The 16779-nt window shown below is 47.8% G+C and overlaps 1 protein-coding gene across 5 annotated transcripts in view; it reads right to left on the reverse strand.

Annotated features, from left to right (window-relative positions):
- Positions 1 to 2799: 2799 nt before the first annotated feature.
- The window catches only part of EVC2 (EvC ciliary complex subunit 2), a 147265-nt gene continuing 133285 nt past the window's right edge, over positions 2800 to 16779 (reverse strand). For 2 of the 5 annotated variants that reach the window (XM_014344566.4, XM_034951914.3), the window contains exons 19-22: positions 15569 to 15656; positions 9295 to 9491; positions 5635 to 5736; positions 2800 to 3492 (exon numbers count right to left, since the gene is read on the reverse strand). In XM_014344566.4, the coding sequence (XP_014200052.4) occupies positions 3225 to 3492; positions 5635 to 5736; positions 9295 to 9491; positions 15569 to 15656 (655 nt within the window). In that variant the 3' untranslated portion in view covers positions 2800 to 3224. Of the gene's footprint in view, positions 3493 to 5634; positions 5737 to 9075; positions 9492 to 15568; positions 15657 to 16779 lie in introns of those variants that run through there. The other 3 variants (XM_055111173.2, XM_063603687.1, XM_063603686.1) reach the window with 3 other exon arrangements.

Below are 16779 nucleotides of genomic sequence, written 5' to 3' on the forward strand. Positions count from 1 at the left end.
CAGAAAATAAGGAAGTACTCGGAAAAACATAAACATCTGCACTGACGGGGTTATGTTAAAGGGATATGGGAGACAACAGAAAGAGCTCCCAATGTTGAAAGCTGGAACAATTAGAGCAACAAATTATTATTGGATTATAACTCAAAGTATAAAATAAATATCCATGAGTCTATACCGATAGAAATAAGTAATTGGAAAAATAAATGGAAAAGAGATCATATCCCATGCAGAATTCCAAATAATCTATGTAGACACTTCGCCCTCAAGGAGGTAGACTTATGTCCCCATTCCTTAAATGTGTGCTGCTCATAGTGACTTCCTTACAAAGACTGCAGTGTGGAAATCTGGGGGAGTCGTAAGCACAAAGCTGTCCCCAACTGACCCCTGCCAGGTTTGACCTCACTCCCAAATTCCCACGGCAGGATTTTCATATGTGCGTCTTACACCTTGCATTTACCAATTATTTATTTTTGTGTTAGTCAACGCAACTAGATCGAACTCCTTAAAGACAGAATACACAGGGAGCCGAGCCCCTGCTTGTAAGTAACAAACCCCAAACTTGAGCTTGAGTCCTCTCAATCCAAGTTCCTTGGAGCTTCTCTCTCATGAGTAGGCTTCTGTGTGAAGATACAGCCCTTTAAGAAAACAGCCTTCACCTAGAATGGCAAAAGGAATGAAAGAACACTTCATTCTCACATTGCTGTAAGGAAATATATGAGACTGGGTAATTTATAAAGAAAAGAGGTTAAATTGACTCACAGTTCCACATGACTGGGAAGGCCTCAGGAAGCTTACGATCATGGCAGAAGGCGAAGCGGAAGAACAGCACCTTCTTCACAGGGCAGTGGGAAGGAGAAGGAGTGCCAGCAGGGGAAATGCCAGACACTTATAAAACATCAGATCTCGTGAGACTCACTCACGAGAACAGTACAGGGGAAACCGCCCCCATGATCCAATTACCACCACCTGGTCCTGCCCTTGACACGTGGGGATTATAAGGATTACAATTCAAGGCAAGATTTGGGTGGGGACACAGAGCCAAACCATATCAGATGGATTTTTGTAAAGATGTTAAAATATAATAAAATAAATAAGCTACCTTATTGCACACCAACATTTCATCAGACATTACAGACATAATATCTAGTATCTTCACTCTTTACAACGTCCCTACTGTAAAGTACGACATTAGGATCTTTGTTTTACAGATAAAGAGACTGAAGTTTAGAGTGGTAAAATGACAGCTAAAAAGTTGTAGAGCCACAATTTAAACCTGGTCTATCTGATTCCAGGAACACAGGCTTTCCCCAACACATCTTGGCATTTTTTTGTGCAGTGAGTTTACAAAAGGTAAATCAGCAGTTAGTCTTTCTCTGTCTATTAACGTAAGGAGTTATTATTAGGTTCAAATGCTAGATTTTGAGCAGCTTGGGCACCTCCTGCTGTTGCTAACAGCCTCTTCAATCAGGCTTCAGCCTATAATTTTAAGCCATTTTTTGAAATTTTTGCATGCAATCTACTTTCAACTATGCATAATTCTATCAGAGCCCCTGTAGAAGCAGGAAATTATCAGAAATGCAGACAATTACCTTAAAAAGGTAGAGAAGAACATAGATGTGGTGGACTTTACAGATTCAATTATATCTACTTGCCCAAGAACTTATGGCCCTTAAGTAGTGGAGCAGGATTTGAACTCCAGTCTGCTTATTCCCAAGACCATGCATGCTCCACTCTGCTGTCCTGTGTGTAAAAATCACTCCACTTTCTCTGTTCTCACTCGAGGCCCACTGGACCTTCTGATGGATGGGAAAACTGGCGCCATCATCTCTTCTCTCCTGCATTCAAACTGCTTACCTGCACCTTTCCGCCAATGCAGTCATGCAGTCAAGTGGCAGCTGAAAACGGTGCACAGCTGCTGTCCCCTGGGAGAAGTGCAACCCCAGCGAAGGTCCTTGTTGGGGTGCTGCATGCATGCTGATGGGAAACTGCAAATAAGACTTGGTCTTCTGGTTGCCAATGGAAACGGGACATCCATGGCAGATAAGCATTTTAGTTAGAAGACTCAGGTTCAAATTGAGGATTCCTCCCATATAGGTGGTTTCATCATAGGTAAATTATTTAAACTCCGAGTCTCAGCTTCCTTGGCAGTCACCTTGCTGGGGTACTAGTGAGCATTAAAAAGTAGGTTAAAGTTGTTGGAAGGGTCTAGCAGCAACTCTCATGTGACAGATGTTTGATTTTTATCAGTCATCCCTTTTTCCCCTTGCTGGTGAGAGGACTCTCATCCTAATCATCCCCTACTGTCAGAGAATACCCATTGTAATTGTATTATTTGCCTGGCTGACACCATGATGTGGCCCAGCCCCACTGAGACATCACTGGCCTCAGGCACTGCTGTGTGGATGGGAAGGGTCAGCATTTACACAAGCTCTTGGTAAAACACAAGCACTTGTATGGAGTCTGTTTATAGGTAACTGTGTGAGGGCTGTTATGTGTCCATGGATCAAGGCCAGGAGAAAGGATAAGGTTTGTGGGCCATGAAGTGTGAATCCTGATTTTGCCATTTATGAGCTTTACGATCTTGTAAAAATCACTTCAGTTTTCTATGCCATTGAATTTCCTCATTTGTAAAATGGGAAGATAACCCTGATTTGAACTGGTGACGGTAGACCCCAGGGGCTGACACATGTTTTGGCAACTGGAGTGATAGAGGGCGAATCTCTCTACTGAACACCACACAGGGAACAAAACGTAAGACGTAATTTCAAATAAATGCTTCCTACATAAAGCAAACACGGGTTTTGTAATAAACAGCTTTGTGCAAAACACATTTATTTTTTTAAATTCCCTTTATAAAAATAGAATATGTAACAAATACAAAACATAAGAGTGGAGAATCTGGCTGTCACCACACAGCCCATAGCTTATGCAGCAGAGGATGGGGTGTGGATTGCAGGGTGGGGGTCTCCTCCAGGGCCCTGGGGAGGTGGGGCTGAAAGAAGGAGTGTTTATGTCCTTGTGATATGGAAGAGAGTGGGCCATCTGGAAATTCATGAGACAAGATTAAACTGAGTCCCTGCAAGTTGGCATGCGCTAGGGGGTCTGTGCCTTCTGCATGTGCAATTTATATTTGCGAGTTGTGCATTATAAACACACAAACACCGGCGGGCAGGAGAAAATCATCCCTTCTCTCTTCAGATGCTCCCGCAGGTCTTTCCCTTGGGCTAGTCCATGCCCAAGGCCCTCATGGCCTTTTTGGCATTCAAAAAGTTCTTCTTTTTCCTGGGAGGAACGTGCAGTGAGATCTCTGGCTCCTTTGGATTTCTGAATATAAAGAGCTTCTCTCCTGTGTTTAATAGATCAATGGTTTCTGCCCCTACAATGGGTACAGGGGCCAGTTCGCCAATGGGCTCCAGTGACAGGTGTGGCCAACTTCCTTTTCCAGAGAATATCATCCTCTCTCTGAGAGGGAGACATGTCTTCTTTAATATGCTAAAGAAATAGCAAAAGATCAAATTCAGTATTTTTGGCAATGAACCCTCTGGAGTGTTCTGAGTTCTCCAAGAGAATCCCTCCTTGGGTCCTGAATTCCCCAACCCAGTGCCATTTTAACAAAATGTTATTTTCCCCCTTGGTCACCGATTGCTGTAAAATTAGCTGAAGCCTGTAACAGTGGTGCGCTGTAGTCAACTATTCCTGGTTCATGACCATTCCATCTTCAGGAGTTTTTTGTTTTGTTTGAGATGGAGTTTCGCTCTTGTTGCCCAGATGCAGTGCAATGGCACAACCTCGGCTCACTGCAACCTCCGCCTCCTAGGTTCACGTGATTCTCCTGCCTTAGCCTCCTGAGTAACTGGGACGACAGGCGCGTGCGACCATGCCCAGCTAATTTCTTTTAATAGAGACGGGGTTTCACCATGTTGGCCAGGATGGTCTTGGTCTCTTGACTTCATCATCCACTCACATCGGCCTCTCAAAGTGCTGGGATTACAGGCATAAGCCACCAAACCCGGCCCATTTTCAGGAGTTTTGCGAGCCCACTGTCATCATGTTGTTAGTGTGACATCAGATCAGCCATGGTGGGAATATTTACACCATGGAAATTGGCAAATGCTACAAATCAGAAACCACTGCCCCCCTCCCCACCAGCCAATTGTTAAACATTTATGAGTACACCTATGAGCCTCACTCTAAAAGCAGGCTAATGAAACCTGGTTACAAGGCAACAGTTAGAAGTCAGGCAAAATGTGTTTGCCATAGAAGAGTGTGGCACACTTTGAGAATGTCCCATAAAAAAGCTGCTGGAATCCTGGCCATGGGCAGTCCAACCCCTGACTCCCAGGCTGCTCTTGATAATGATCGTGACCACCACCAAGAGCCCTATACATCCTGAAAGCCACAGCGCTCTCTCTCTGCCCAAGCAGGGCAGGACAAGGCCATGTCACTGGGGATGCACCTGCTGCATGTCAATGGCAGGCTTGCTGACCCTCCCAGAAGGCATGTGGTAGATTCCACTCCATTGCCATCACCACTAATTACTGCCCTTGGAGCTACTAAGTCTGCACAAGGATTCAAACCCAGCTCTGTGTCTCCACCATGGTGCCTCTAGGCAGAGCAAAGGCCCGCAGAGTGAGCCAGGACAGTGGGACCATCATGTCTCTTGATCTGTATCCACTCCACTTCTATTAGTGCAGCCTAGGAATGTTCCTAATGGAATATTTTAGAGTTCTATAGAATGAATTTAATTTTCTTTTTCTAGGATTGCATGTACTTCTCTTGGCCAATATCCTGATCTAACTTATCTGAGACTATATTGTGATAACCAGGCTACTAATGGTTCCAAGCGCTTTATCATGAATAATCTATGAAGCTCGGTCTCAGCACCTTCAACTGAGCTCTGAGAAACTGTGGAAGGGGCAGGACTGAGGTAGACATGTCCGTTGAACAGCCACTGTTTCTGGACTACACACTGATATCACTGTTTAACCCCTTATGAATCTACCTGATGTTGCTTTTTGTTTCCACATCTTCTCTAGCTGGAATCACAGAAGACATTGGAAAATGGTTTGCAGCAATTTAAGACCACTCTGCCCCTCACTTCCCTCTGCTCTGTAGGTGTGTGATAGCCACAGCCAAGGAAAAAGGCATTGGGGTGAAGGTAAAGAGCGCAAGCCTGGAAGTTTAAGAAAATAAAGGGGACAGTGAGGCAGCCCCAAATCTCATGACCACTGTTTACCAGCTGTTGGCCTGGGGCCTCTTCTGACCTCCCTGAGCTTCCATTTTATCATCCCCACTTTCTGGAAGGCTCAATGCAGCAAGACATGAAAGGGCTTTGTGAACAGTAGCTATAAGGAATTCTTCTAATTACATTCCATTAAAAATAGCCATTAGCTAAAATAAATACAGAATGTAAATGTTAATAAATGTTGAGAACATTCTCTCACTGCTAGCCACAAGCTCATCTTCAGCTTCTAAACTCAGCCCACTGAATAAAGATTTGTGGTCTTCAGGGTCACAAATCTTTGTCTGTTTGCAGCAACCTCCTTTCCTTGTCACCTCCTGCCTCCCCAGCCTGGCCCACAGGCAGCTTAGCTCACCCCCTCCCCAGCCACATGAGCAGGTGCCCATCATTACCTCTGCTTCCTCTTGCGGGCCCACAGCATCTTTTCTAAGCCTCTGCTTATCAGATCTCCTCGCAGTTTGCCATCTAAGGCTTGCCACCAGCTCTGGTGTTTCCTGCAGGCAAGAAGGGAGTCTTATAGTTTCAAAAATATGCCTGTAATCCCACTGTAATCCCAGCACTTTGGAAGGCAGAGGCGGGCAGATCACCTGAGGTCAGGAGTTCAAGACCAGCCTGGCCAACATGGTGAAACCCAGTCTCTACTAAAAAATACAAAAATTAGCAGGGCGTGGTAGTGTGCACCTGTAATCCCAGCTACTCCGGAGGCTGAGGCAGAAAGAATCGCTTGAACCCAGGAGGCGGAGGTTGCAGTGAGCTGAGATCATGCCATTGTACTCCAGCCTGGGCGACAGAGTGAGACTCCATCTCAAAAAAAAAAAAAAGAATAGAATCTTTTAAGTGATGAGTAATCCTACCCATCTCTCAATGCCACCTTTGGTTGCCACTAGGAACCCCCATCCCCAGAGTGTTCACCATTTATTCTTTCACTCATTCACTGCACATCCATCAAACGCCTTCTGCAGCCTCATCAAGATGCAACCTCTGCCCTCAAGGTGCCAAGTCTACGGGATCACAGACAGAAGAAGGCTGACTGGGGTTGGGGGAGACATTTGAGCAAAGGGAGCCCTTGGGGCACTCACGAAGGAATGGGATCTGTGCACTGACTTACATACTGGCTGCCTCCCCCACTGGGATGAATGCTCTACGCAAGCAGGGCTTTGTCTCTTACCCTCCACGTAGCCCTAGTACCTAAGACAGAGGACACAGTGGGAGCAACACAACTGCTTTATGCATATACAAATACAGAAGTTGGGAAAGCACAGGCGAAGCCTGGAAGGTGGGCTAGGCAGGGAGCCCTAAAGCCATGAAGGTGCGTGGTCCTAGACTGAAAAAGAGGGCGTTGGAGAGTGTTGCCCGGGACAGTGGGAGGTGTCAAGTCAAGCCAATAAAGGATGTGCTAGACTCATTCCCCTGCCTTGGTGGCTCACACCTGCCCAGCTGGTGGTGGAGATGGAGCCTCTTCCACACTGGGCCAGGCAAGCTCTCTCCCAGGAGTCTAACTCCTGGAGCAGAGAAGGGCGGTCCTCTGAAGGCAGCACCCGAGAGGACGCCCCGAGTGCTTCCCTGGCCCTGCCCTTCCTGAGGCCTGAACACTGGCTCTTTCCTGGATTTTGACATGGCCCTCAATACACCCCATTCTTGCTTGGATTAATTATTCAGTTCCCATTGCTTGAAACCCAAGACTCATAACTGATGTAATGGCCGGATGCTAGCTGCTGGGGACACAAGAATAGTGTATGCCCTGCCCTCAGAGATTGGGTTAGTGGCCTGGGACTCCAGAGTCATCCAGGCTGCCTGGCCATGAGGCTGGGCAAAGAAAGGCCATGCTCATGCCCATGGTGACATTGACCTCAAGCCCTCTTGCCTCGTCCCAGCTTGGCCTGTCCATCTCTCCCCACTGGCCTCCCAAACTAAGCTGGCTGAAGGGGAAGCACCAAAAACAAGGTCCACAGGGGTGGTAGGCAGGCGGAAGTGGCCTCCCTGCAGCCACACATGTTCCTACTCCAGAGTCACCTTGAATATTTGCCACCTGCATGTCCGTGCAGGCAGGCAGGCAGCACACTGGGAAAACCAGGCTGTGAAACCTGGTTTTATTTTTAATATTATTAATAATAGTAATACGATTGGCTCCTAATATGCCATGGAGGAGCGTAGCATGGAGCATGTAACTGTCATCCTGTCACTGGACATTCCGTTTGGCAGAGGTGGCCTCCTTCTGGCTCCCTCTTGTTCCTCTGACCAGCCCACACCCAGCCCTCTTGACCACGCCAACAACCAGACCTCTGACCCGCTAACACCCAGCCAGCCCTCTGACCAGCCTACACTCAGCCCTCTGACCTCAGCCCCCTGACCATGGCCAAACCCAGCCCTCTGACCTCAGCCCACAACCAGGCCTCTGACCATTTCCACACCCAGCCCTCTGACCTCGGCCCCCACCCAGCCCCCTAACCGTTTCCACACCTAGCCCTCTGAGCAGACTACACCCAGCCCTTTGACCTCACCCACATCCAGTCCCCTCACCTCAGCCCACAACAAGCCCTCTGACCCCAGTCCACATCCAGACCTCTGACCACGCCCACATCCAGACCTCTGGCCACGCCCATACCCAGCCCTCTGACCAGACTACACTTAGCACTCTGTCCACACCCACAGCCAGCCCTCTGACCAGCCTACACCCAGCCATCTGACCATTTTCACACCCAGCCCTCTGACCACGCACGTCCACACCCAGCCCTCTGACCATGCCAACACCCAGCCCTCTGACCATGCCCACACCCAGCCCTCTGACTGCGGTCCACACCCCACTTCCTGACTATGCTGGGCCCCAAGGCCACTAGGAAGGCTCTTCAACACTGTGGCCTCCTGCCCACACCCGCAGCTGTTCCCTCTTCCCCACCCTCCCCCTCACCCTGGTCAGACTCTATTCACCCTCAGAAGTGCTTCTTGGATTTTGGGGTCAGATACTCTGATAAAAAGTATCTCTGATAAGGAAAACATCACCCCTTTTCTCAGGACAAATGCTATCTACACAGTCATGATGGTTCAGCAGGCTCTTGGGCTCCCAGATGCCCTCCTGGCCTCCTCTGCATCCTTGCTGAGGCTGTGAGCTCTGCAGCCTGGTGCAACGTTTTCATCCTGGCCATGGCTTTCCTTGCAGCCTCATTCCCCACCTACTCCATCCTCAAGGGGCACTGCTGGCTGCCCCCCAAACCCGCCTTACTCCACACCCCTTCCTGCCTTTCCCCATAAAGAGCCTTTACTGACCAAATCCACACCTGGGGCCCCATCCTAAAGGAGACTGTCTATGCAGAGTTACCCACAATTAAAAAAAAAATGGGCCCAAACTGAATGTCAAGTGACAGGATGACAGTTACATGCTCTATGCTACACCCCTTAGCATGAGGAGCCAGTAAAAATAATATCCACCTGTGCCACGTGTCAATAACATTGAAAGAATAAAATTTAAATGAATAACACTAGCAGGAAATAGAATCTAAGTAATGGGATAAGAATTACATAGGGGGATGTTTGCATGAGCGTTAAAAGGTAAGGAGCAAAATCGCTTCTGCTGTAAGATTCTGAAATGCAGAATGCAGCAAGGCTGTATCCACAGCGTGCTCACTCCACACTCGACACACAAATACACATATTTACATGCACAACACACTCACACATTTGCATACCAACACACAAACACATGCTCCCACACTTGCAGACACACACTCATAAAACCCAGCAGAGAAACACATTCTGGAGGAAGAAATGTAACAGGATGCTAGCAGTCATTTTTCTAGGCGGTAAAACCATGGATATTTCTTTTTCTTCTTCCTCTCTTTATGCATTTTTTTTTTTACATTTTCTTTAATGGGCATGCATGAAATATTTATGGCTCTGGGTAAACTTATTTTCTTAAGATTCTATTTAAAAGATAAATTGGTAACAAAATTAAAAAGTATGGACAAAATACATGGGCCTCCCATGACCTCGAGGACTCATGGGGACCCTTCTGGACAGGGACGTGCCCCGGGAGGCAGCCCCTCCACGGCACTCACCTCCGCCTGCCCACGTCGGCCTGCTCCGCTCCGCCATCGCTCTCAGCTGCGTGGTCCGCATGTCCCTCGGTGGCCGAATCCAGCAGGGCCAGCAGCTGAGGCTGTGAGGCTGTGGGCAGTACCACACTCAGGAGCCGGCGAAGCGTGGCCCCGGGCACCATGGCCATCCTCGCCAGGTACGATGCCAGTCTCAGCTCCTACAGGAAACAACGGAGGGAGCTCAGACCCTCGCCGCCTCTCAACTTAAACCATCATTTTTAATTTATCACATTCTGAGGACATTCTGTCCTGGAGTGATAAATATTTCAGTAGCTTAGTCTGGAAAACATGTTCCCGAACTTTCAGAGCTGTCAAAAAAAACCTATTTGGTCAGCAACCTTGGCTCCCCAGGACGCTTCTAAAGCCTCCGTCCATCCTGTCCAACTGCTCTCAAGTCACTGGGGCAGTACCCAAATCCCCACAGCAAAAGCCCTGCAGCAGGGCGATTCAAAATGAATGACTTTCTCCTCCTCCTCACATTCTGTGAGGCCATTAGGCACCAGGCGAGCAGTACAGGCTCTGGAAACAACAGAAGTGTCCCTAAACCAGTGGACAGTTGAAGACACTGTGCTATACCCATGCCACAGGATACCACTCTGCAGTCAGAAGAAAGAACTGGAAGGATCCCAGGGGGATTATGCCGAGTGGAAACAGCCAGTCTCCAAAGGTCACATGCTGCGTGATTCCATGCATGTAACCACCTGGGCGTGATGAGACTTGGAACTGGAGAGCGGCAGTGGATGCCAGGTGTGGGGCAGGGGAGGTGGGTGTGGCCTTAAAGGGGCAGCCCAGGCTGGCCTTTGTGGTGGTTGACAGCTCTGTGTCTTGATGGTGGTGCTGCTGGTTACATGAATGTGCACAGGATAAAATGACAGAGAACTATACGTACATTTTATATCGATGTCAACTTCCTGGTTCTGATGCTGTCTGACAGGAACCATTGGGGAAAATTGAGTGAAACTCTCTGAAACTCTATACTAGCTTTGTAACTTCTTGTGAATCTAAAATAACTTCAAAATTAAAAGTTTTGGCCAGGCATGGGGGCTCACATCTGTAATCCCAGCACTTTGGACAGCTGGAGAGGAAAAGAGGCCCAAGGACAGAGCTATTGGGTGCCCAAAGGCCATGAGAAGGAGCAGTGTCCAGCAAGGGGCCTGTGCAGGGGCAGCCAGGGGTGGGAGGGAACAAGTCCAGGTGCCGGAAGCCAAGGAGAGAACATGTTCAGAAGGGTGGGCTGGGGGTTCAGAGACCACAGAGAGGTCAGGAGACACAAAGACAGGGACTCGACCCCTTGGAAACATGGGCTCACTATGACCTTGGTAAGTGCTTTCAGTGAAGGCACGAGGAAAGGTGCTGTTCCAAATACCAAAGCTCCTTCCACATCCTGACGCTCCCCATCCATGGCCTCCCTCCACTGTCACACTGAAATACTTGTTCTTCCCTGACCGTCCTGCTCGCCCAGGCCACTGAGCCCTTACCCACGAGCTTCCTTCAGCCTAGAGTATATTTCTCCTGAGATACTCTCTGTCTCTCTCCAGCGCATTCTTTTGGACTCTACATGAGTCTTCCCTGACCCCATCTTCTGGGTCAGGCATCCCTCCTCTGATCTCACATTGGTTTTAGCCAACTCTACTGTAACTGTCCCATTTCTAGTGTGCCTCTGGAACTAGGCTCTTAGGATGAAGTCAGTGACACACGCTTCTCTGTCCCCAACACTTAACCCCATTCCTGGAACAGAGAGAGTGACCAACAGACATTTGTTGGATAAACAGTGACTTCATAAACACCCTGCAGATTCACCTCTTCCTGAAGCAGGGTCTAAACCTTTACAGCTGGGATCCCACCAGTCAATATGGGGACAGGCCAGCTCATTGTCACAGCCCTTCCAGCTCCAGTGGTCCCTGATCAGTAATCCTCCAGACAAGTCAATTCACCAGGTCAAGTCTTACTAAAATTGGTGACACAAAAAGCATTCACATGGGTCAAGAGCTTTGAATCTGATGCCACATCTACAGACAGAAATGGACCACAGAGTGTGAAAAGGGAACACTTTTACACTGCTGGCAGGAATGTAAACTAGTTCAACCACTACGGAAAACAGTATGGAGGTTCCTTAAAGAACTAAAACTAGAACTACCATTCGATCCAGCAATCCCACTGCTGGGTATATACCCAAGGAAAATAAGTTATTATATGAAAAAGACACATGGACATGCATGTTTATAGCAGCACGATTCACAACTGCAAAAATATGGAACCAACCAAAGTGCCCATCAACCAACAAGTGAATAAAGAAAATGTGGTATATATACACCATAGAATACTACTCAGCCATAATATGGAATGAAATAATGGCCTTTGCAGCAACTTGGATGGAGCTGGAGGCCGTTATTCTAAGTGAAGAAACTCAGGAATGGAAAACCATATACTGTATGTTCTCACTTATGAGGAGGAACTAAGCTATGAGGATGCAAAGGCATAAGAATGATAAAATGGACTTTGGGGACTCAGGGGGAAGAATGAGGGGGGCTGAAGGATAAAAGACTCCACATTGGGCTGGGCGTGGTGGCTCACACCTGTAATCCCAGCACTTTGGGAGGCTGAGGCGGGTGGACTGCCTGAGGTCAGGAGTTTGAGACCAGTCTGGCCAACGTGGTGAAACCCCGTCTCTACTAAAAATACAAAACAATTAGCCGGGCGTGGTGGCGTGTGCCTGTAATCCCAGCTACTCAGGAGGCCGAGGCAGGGGAATCGCTTGAACCAGGGAGGTGGAGGTTGCAGTGAGCCGAGATCGCGCCACTGCACTCCAGCCTGGGTGACAGAGTGAGACTCCATCTCAAAAAAAAAAAAAAAAAAAAAATATACATTGATACAATGTACACTGCTCAGGTGGTGGGTGCACCAAAATCTCAGAAATCACCAATGAAGAACTTATCCATGTAACCAAAAACCACCTGTCCCCAATTAAAATATAAAAAAAAAATTAAAGAAATGGAACATAAAGCAACACAGGGACACAGCTCTCTAGGCAAAGGAGAGTGACAGAGAGGCCCAGAGTGGCCAGTGTACAGCCTCTCTCCCCACTTCCTCCCTGCTCCTCTCCACAGGATGAAGGAGCAGCAAGAGGAGTAAGGACAAAGAGAGAAATGGAGGACTGAGCTTCCCTGATGATTCTTTTCTCTAGTACAAAAAGAAAACGGCAAAATATGGGGCTTCCTCCAGACTGGATGTGCTGGTTCATTTTATGTGTCCATTTGGCTGGGCCACTGTGCCCAGATGTTCAGTTAAGCATTCCTCTTGTTGTTTCTGTGGGGGTGTTTTGGGATGAGATTAACATGTAAATTGGTGGACTCTGAGGGAAGTCGATGGCCTGCCATAATGTGGCTGGCCTCAGCCATCAGCTGAAGGCCTGGAGAGAACAAGAAGGCTGACCAGTCCTGAGCAGAAGATAATCCTTCCAGCAGATGGCCTTGGGATTCGAACTGCAACTCCTTCCTGAGTCTCCAGCCTGCAGGCCAACCCTGCAGAATTTGGACTCATCGGCCTCCACAATCACGGCAACCAATTCCTTCAATAAATCTCTTTCTCTACAGAGATGCATCCTATCAGTTCTGTTTCTCTGGAGGACTCTTATTAATACACAGGAGTTGGGAAGAAAGAAATTCAGCTGAGTAGATATTATTGGGCAGACTATACAAAGCACCAAGTTGGGGACAGAGAAAAACAACAATCCTACCTGGTCCCTGCTGCCCAGAGCTTCTGGTCTGGCAGTATTTATTCTGCATAGAGCCAATTCTTCAGCAGAGTGCTATTGTTTGAACATTTGTGTCTCTTCCAAAACTCATGTTGAAACTTAACCACAAATGCCACTGTTAGGAAGGGGGGCCTTCTGAAGGTGATGAGGTCATAAGGGCTCTGCCTTCAAGAATGGGATTAGTGTCTTATAAGAGGGCTCCAGGGAACTAGCTTAGCCCCTTTTGCCTTCCCATCCCCTCTGCCACATAAAGACCCGGCTTTCCTGTCCTCCAAAGGATGCAGCAACAATGCACCATCTTGGAAGCAGAGAGCAGTTCTCACCAGACACTGCATCTGCAGGTACCTTGATTTCGGACTTCCCAGCCTCCAGAATTATGAGAAAATTGATAAAGAATTTCTATTCTTTATAAATTATCCAGTCTAGGAATTTTGTGTAGTAGCAGAAACAGACTGAGATGCATAAAGAGTTCACAATTTAAAAGGGCCCACAATCTAGAAATGAACCTGGGTGAAATTCTGCTGGTGACACTGGCTTTCTGTGAAGTCTCAAAGTAACAAAGAAAAAGGTGGGGGAATGAAAGTTGAGAGTGGGAGATGGCTCAGTTACGCAGAGACACAGGCCGGGGTGGTCATCTGCTTCAGACCCTTTACAGCCGGTCAGGAAGAGCAGAGTACGTGCATCACCAAGCTGGGCTGAATCCCAAGCCCCCCACGAGCAGTGGCAGGCCCTCATGCCCTCACCACCTCTCTTTGCCTCAGTCCCTTTATTCATAAAACAGGATAATACTGCCTGTTTCCCATCTTTCTGCAAGGATTAAATGAATAACAGGCATGGCAGGTGTTCAGGAAGCACCAGCTCCTCCCCTGCCCCGTTTGGACACTGTCATTCCAGTGCTAACACTGGCACCTTGTTTGGTACAGTCAACAGAATAATGACCCCTCCCCAAAATGTCCATGGTCCCATCCTGGGACCTGCGAAGATGTCACCTTACAAGGCGAAGGGTACTTTGCAAGTGGGAGTCAGGTCAGGGGCCTGGAGATAGGGTGGGAAAGTGGTTATCTCAGATTATCCAGGTGGTTCCAATATAATTACCGTGTGGGTCCTTAAGAGTAGAGACCTTTCCTGCTGTGTGAGGTCAGAGAGAGATGTGACGAGGATGGAAGAAGGGCCAGAGAGATGCAATTTTGCTGGCTTTGAAGATGAAGAAAGGAGGCCATGAGCCAAGGAATGTAGGTGCCACTGGAAGCCAGGAATATCCCCTGGCTGGCAGCCAGCAAAGAAACAAGGACCTCAGTCCTACAACCACAATGGGCTGAACCTGCCAATTACTTAAGTGAGCAGGAAGCAGATTCTCCCCCTAAAGCTTCCGAAAGGCAGGCAAATCTGCCAACACCTCGATTTTTGCCTGGAGAAACCCATGTTGGATTTCTGACCTACAGAACTTTAAGGTAAGTTTGTAGCTGTGATAAGCTGCTGTTTGTGGTCATTTGTGACAGCAGTGATAGGAAACGAATTCATTCAGGAAGCTCGGTGTGCCTGTGGATGCAGCCAGCTGGACGCCTAAAAGCGCCCTAACCCCTCCTTCCTGCTGACTCCCTTCTTAGAGGCTGGGGGGCAAAGTGACTCGCACCTCCCCTGCAGCTAGCAGGGCCCACGGGTCAGCTCTCAGGTTGCGAGGGAAACCTGCTGCAGGGACTTGGGGGCATTTGCTTCCTTGATGAGAAAGAACAGGCATGGTGGCAGTTCTTTGACCTCTTCCCTCCTTGCTCTGAAAGTTATTGCAGCTGGAACTGTGAGAAGGAACTGCGGAAAGAATCGCAGAACATGACCCTGATGTCACTGCATCAGCAAGCACCTCTCCGGAGTCATGTGGCTGGCATTCACCACTGTCTGAAGTTGTATTTCCTGCTACTTACAGACACCAGAAGCACAGGAAGCCCATCGCAGGATGCGTATAAAACCCGATCGGTAGCAGACAGTCAGGTACATGACTGCATAAGGCTCCGTGCACAGCCTCAGGGCTCTGTATCAGGAAGGGAGGTGAGTCTGCAACTCTGGCCAAGGATGAGAAAGGTTGGCTGATCTCCACTCAGAGAGGTGTAGTGTGGGGTGCAGTATCACTGATTGATGGCTCTGGCCCAGTTTTCTCTTACCCACTTTCTTCCCGGTAGAACCTACTTTTTGTATATTAAACTTAGTTAAAGATCGAGAAGAAGGATAATATTTGGGTGCCTGCCAAATCACAGAAAAGACATCAACTGGGGCACATGTGATTACAGTTGCGGTTGCTGCCATTAGCACTGATTGAGCATCCTCTGTGTGCTGGGCCCATGCTAGAGCTTCGCACACATCTGCTCTGCAGGTTCCAAGGCTGGCTTTTCATCACCATCCTGGAGGTGAGGAAATGTGGATTCTGAGAAAAAGATGAAGTGATGTGCTGGCAAGGGGCGGCCTCAGACCCTGCCAGTACCTTCTCACCTGGCTGCACAGGGTTGCAAAGGTGTCTGCCTCCATGTTTTCCAACAAGTCTTCTAGCACGACACTGTTCTGTTGTTCCTCTCTCAAACTGGAGTGAAAATAAAATATACGTAAGTTCGGTTTTGTTATAAAGTGATACTATGAGATCATCTAGTTATTTAAATAACAAAGAAGCACACATCTAAGCCACATGATTTTAAAAATATGTCCATAGAAAGAGATGGCCAGAAAGACTGCCTTTTCTTGCCTAGACTACTTTGCACATAACATGTCAAGGAGGGTTTCCTCAGAAGGAGGCTCCTCGAAGTGAAAAGTTTCATGGGAGCTATAAGGAGACTTTCCTATGGCTTTACAGGGTGATCTCTGTGATGCTGCTTTGAAAACTCGGCGTCAGTCCTCATGGTGACGACCAAGAAGACCAAGATCTGGGGTCTACACCCACCGTGTGCCCTTGGATTGATGCAGACCCAGAACCAAAGGATGACACCTTTTCACATGAGGCCTCCTGACGCCCACACGAGGGGGTCTGCTTAACACATGCCTTAGCTAATGCAAGTCGGCTTTGTGGATCTGCCTCGTGCTCTTCCCGGCTAATACACCCCAAACCTTCTGCAAGTGCAACTCAAATCAAAAGTTTGATCACAAGCCATCTCCTCCAGGAGCATATGAATACTATATGCCCTAAAATCCCAGGCTAAATCAAGCCAATGCCTTTGAGCATTTCCCTCCAACCGCGCAGATGGGGCCCCCTCAATTATTTCGATGGGACAGAACTGCACTTTGATGCATTTACACAGAACAGCGTGATAGGATGAATGAAAATCATCTGTAATTTCACTGCCCAGAAATCACATCCACTGAAATTTGGTCTATTTCCTTCCAATTAGCGTGTGCGTGTGTTTGCAAAAATTAACCACACTGTGTATAGACTTTGCCTCCAATCCTTTCCATGTCCATTTTTTATTCACAGTGGAAAAGTATGAAGCTGTTAAAAATTGTGTTTTTCCAAGGATTCTTAATGCCACAGCCAAGGCTAAGTGCCTAATGTGAATTGAAAAACAACGCAAAGAACAACAACAACAAAAAGACTGGGGGTCTGTCTGTTTTATAATTTTACAAAAGCAGGATATAAAATACTATGCTTATGGTGAAATCGCAATAAGGCCTGTAGTCTAGTTCACTGTCTTGTGACAATGTCAATTCACATACCA

The sequence above is a fragment of the Pan paniscus genome, chromosome 3, assembly GCF_029289425.2.
Source record: "Pan paniscus chromosome 3, NHGRI_mPanPan1-v2.0_pri, whole genome shotgun sequence".
NCBI classification, from domain to species: domain Eukaryota; kingdom Metazoa; phylum Chordata; class Mammalia; order Primates; family Hominidae; genus Pan; species Pan paniscus.